The following is a 2377-nucleotide window of genomic DNA, read 5'->3' as shown; positions in this document are numbered from 1 at the left end:
TTCCTTCCTTCCTTCCTTCCTTCCTTCCTTCCTTCCTTCCTTCCTTCCTGAGTTACTCCCTTCCTTTTTTCCTTTCTCCTCCTTAATTGAAATTTTTTCTCTTTCAGAACTTTATTAGGTAGAATTAAGGTTTACATGAGAAAATAACTCTGAAACAGTTGTCGACCCGGTTCAGGTTCAGCACAACTAAGCCAGGTATAGAGAAGCCTTTGTTTGGAGACAGGTTGTTACTAAGATAGAAGCCAATATTTGATTTTGTTACAAGGGAACTGACTGGCTGAACATTTCTTTTTCTTTTTTCATTTTATTGGATAATTTATTTATCTACATTTCAGATGTCATCTCCTTTCCCATTTCCCTTACCTAGAACTCCCTATCTCATCCCCTCCAATCCCGTTTGCTTTTATATCATTTTAATTACATGCAAGTATTAAGCTCACTTCTAGGTTGAGGGGCTACAGTGATCCTGGGAGTGTTCATGGAATTTCATTTATTGCCTTGCTGGCTGAATATTTCTGAGACCCATTTCAGATGTTAGTATAAGGGAATGCCAGGGCAGGGAGGTGGAAGTGCGTAGGTAGGTGGGGGAGCACCATTATAGAACCAGGGTGAAGGAGGCTGGGATAAGGAGTTTCTGGAGGGGAGGTAAACTGGAAAAAGATAACATTTGAAATATAAATAAATAAACTATCTAATAAAAAATGGTTGGTCAGAAAAGGCAAGTCCCTAGGGCAGGACATGACCCATAGCGGAACCTGCTGCTGTTTGTAGGTAGACAGGCACCTGGCTTATTCTGGACAGGGGTCATCTCTGCTATCCCCCAACATTTGTTGAACCATTATGGTATTCCCCTCTGCAATTACTTCATTGAATTCTTAATTAAGGAAGAGTAAATATCACTTGTGACTGGAATTTGGATGCAGTGTGATGTGTTTAAGCTTAGGTAGTCTTTTAACTATTCATTGGCAATAACATTTAACCTCCAAATGTATATGAATGAATTATGCTGGGACCCTGAATGAGTTTTAATATAAAAATGCCTTATGTGAGAAACAAAGCCCTATTACTGCCTCTGTATCATTTATAATTCATTGTATATGAATCAGATGTATATCATATTTACAAGACATTTACTTAGAAAATGTCCTGAAGATGACAATGTCTCAATTTTTTTGATTCATAAATTTTTCTATCCCGGACAGAACCTGAAATATACCTGCATGGAGAAACAGAATTTCACAGTGCTGAGTGAATTCATTTTGAAAGGCATCACTGACCGTCCTGAGCTGCAGGCCCCACTATTTGGGGTTCTATTCATTATCTATCTGATCTCAGCAGTGGGTAATTTGGGCATCATCATCCTCACAAACGTGGACTCCAGGCTCCAAACACCCATGTACTTTTTTCTCAGACATCTGGCTTTCACTGACCTTGGATATTCTACAGCCATAGGACCAAAAATGTTAGTGAATTTTGTTGCAGAGCATAATTCAGTTTCCTATTTTCTTTGTGCTACACAGTTGGCCTGCTTTCTTCTTTTTATTACTTGTGAACTTTTTATTCTTTCTTCAATGTCTTATGACCGTTATGTGGCTATATGTAACCCTCTTCTCTATACTGTCATCATGTCGCAAAGAATATGTTGGGTACTTGTGGCAGTCCCATATATCTACAGTGTATTTGTATCTCTAATTGTCACACTAAGGTTATTCACTTTATCCTTTTGTGGCTACAATGTCATCGATCATTTTTTCTGTGATTGTATCCCATTGTTATCTTTGCTCTGTTCAAATACACATGAGGTTGAATTGATAATTAGGTTCTTTGCAACATTTGATTTGATTTCCTCTCTTCTGGTCGTCCTTGTGTCTTATCTGTTCATTCTCATAGCTATTCTAAGGATGAAATCTGCTGCTGGCAGACGCAAAGCTTTTTCAACCTGTGGGTCTCACCTGACTGTAGTCATTGTCTTCTATGGAACTTTGATATTTATGTATGTGCAGCCCAAGTCCAGTCAATCATTTGAGACTGATAAAGTGTCTTCCATATTTTACACACTTGTTATTCCAATGTTAAATCCCTTGATCTATAGCTTGAGGAATAAAGATGTAAAAGATGCCATAGAAAGAACCTGGAAAAAGATAGTCACCAGATTTTCTTAAATGTTGCATACAAATATAGCCATGAAAATCTCTTTCTAGTGTAAACCTACTTTGATTTCTTCATAGAAAACAAGAATATGTTCAATATGTATTTATTCTGTTTGAATTCTTGGTATTAATCTAACTTTTTTATTATAATTATATTAGAGTAGAAAAAATGTTCTTGCTTTCCTACATGGAGAAGGAAGAACTTAAATAATAGGACTTGACTACAC

At 37.0% G+C, this 2377-nt stretch overlaps 1 protein-coding gene across 1 annotated transcript; it reads left to right on the top strand.

The window, feature by feature from the left end:
• Window positions 1-1220: 1220 nt before the first annotated feature.
• Window positions 1221-2162, top strand: LOC114631032 (olfactory receptor 8K3-like). The gene has a single exon (XM_028779338.1). It carries the CDS (start codon window positions 1221-1223, stop codon window positions 2160-2162), a length of 942 nt encoding a protein of 313 aa, XP_028635171.1.
• Window positions 2163-2377: the final 215 nt, after the last annotated feature.

Source organism: Grammomys surdaster, unplaced genomic scaffold, assembly GCF_004785775.1.
Source record: "Grammomys surdaster isolate TR1022 unplaced genomic scaffold, NIH_TR_1.0 350, whole genome shotgun sequence".
Taxonomy (NCBI): domain Eukaryota; kingdom Metazoa; phylum Chordata; class Mammalia; order Rodentia; family Muridae; genus Grammomys; species Grammomys surdaster.
The sequence above is the reverse complement of the archived record's forward strand: the minus strand, read 5'-3'. Positions and strand labels throughout refer to the sequence as shown.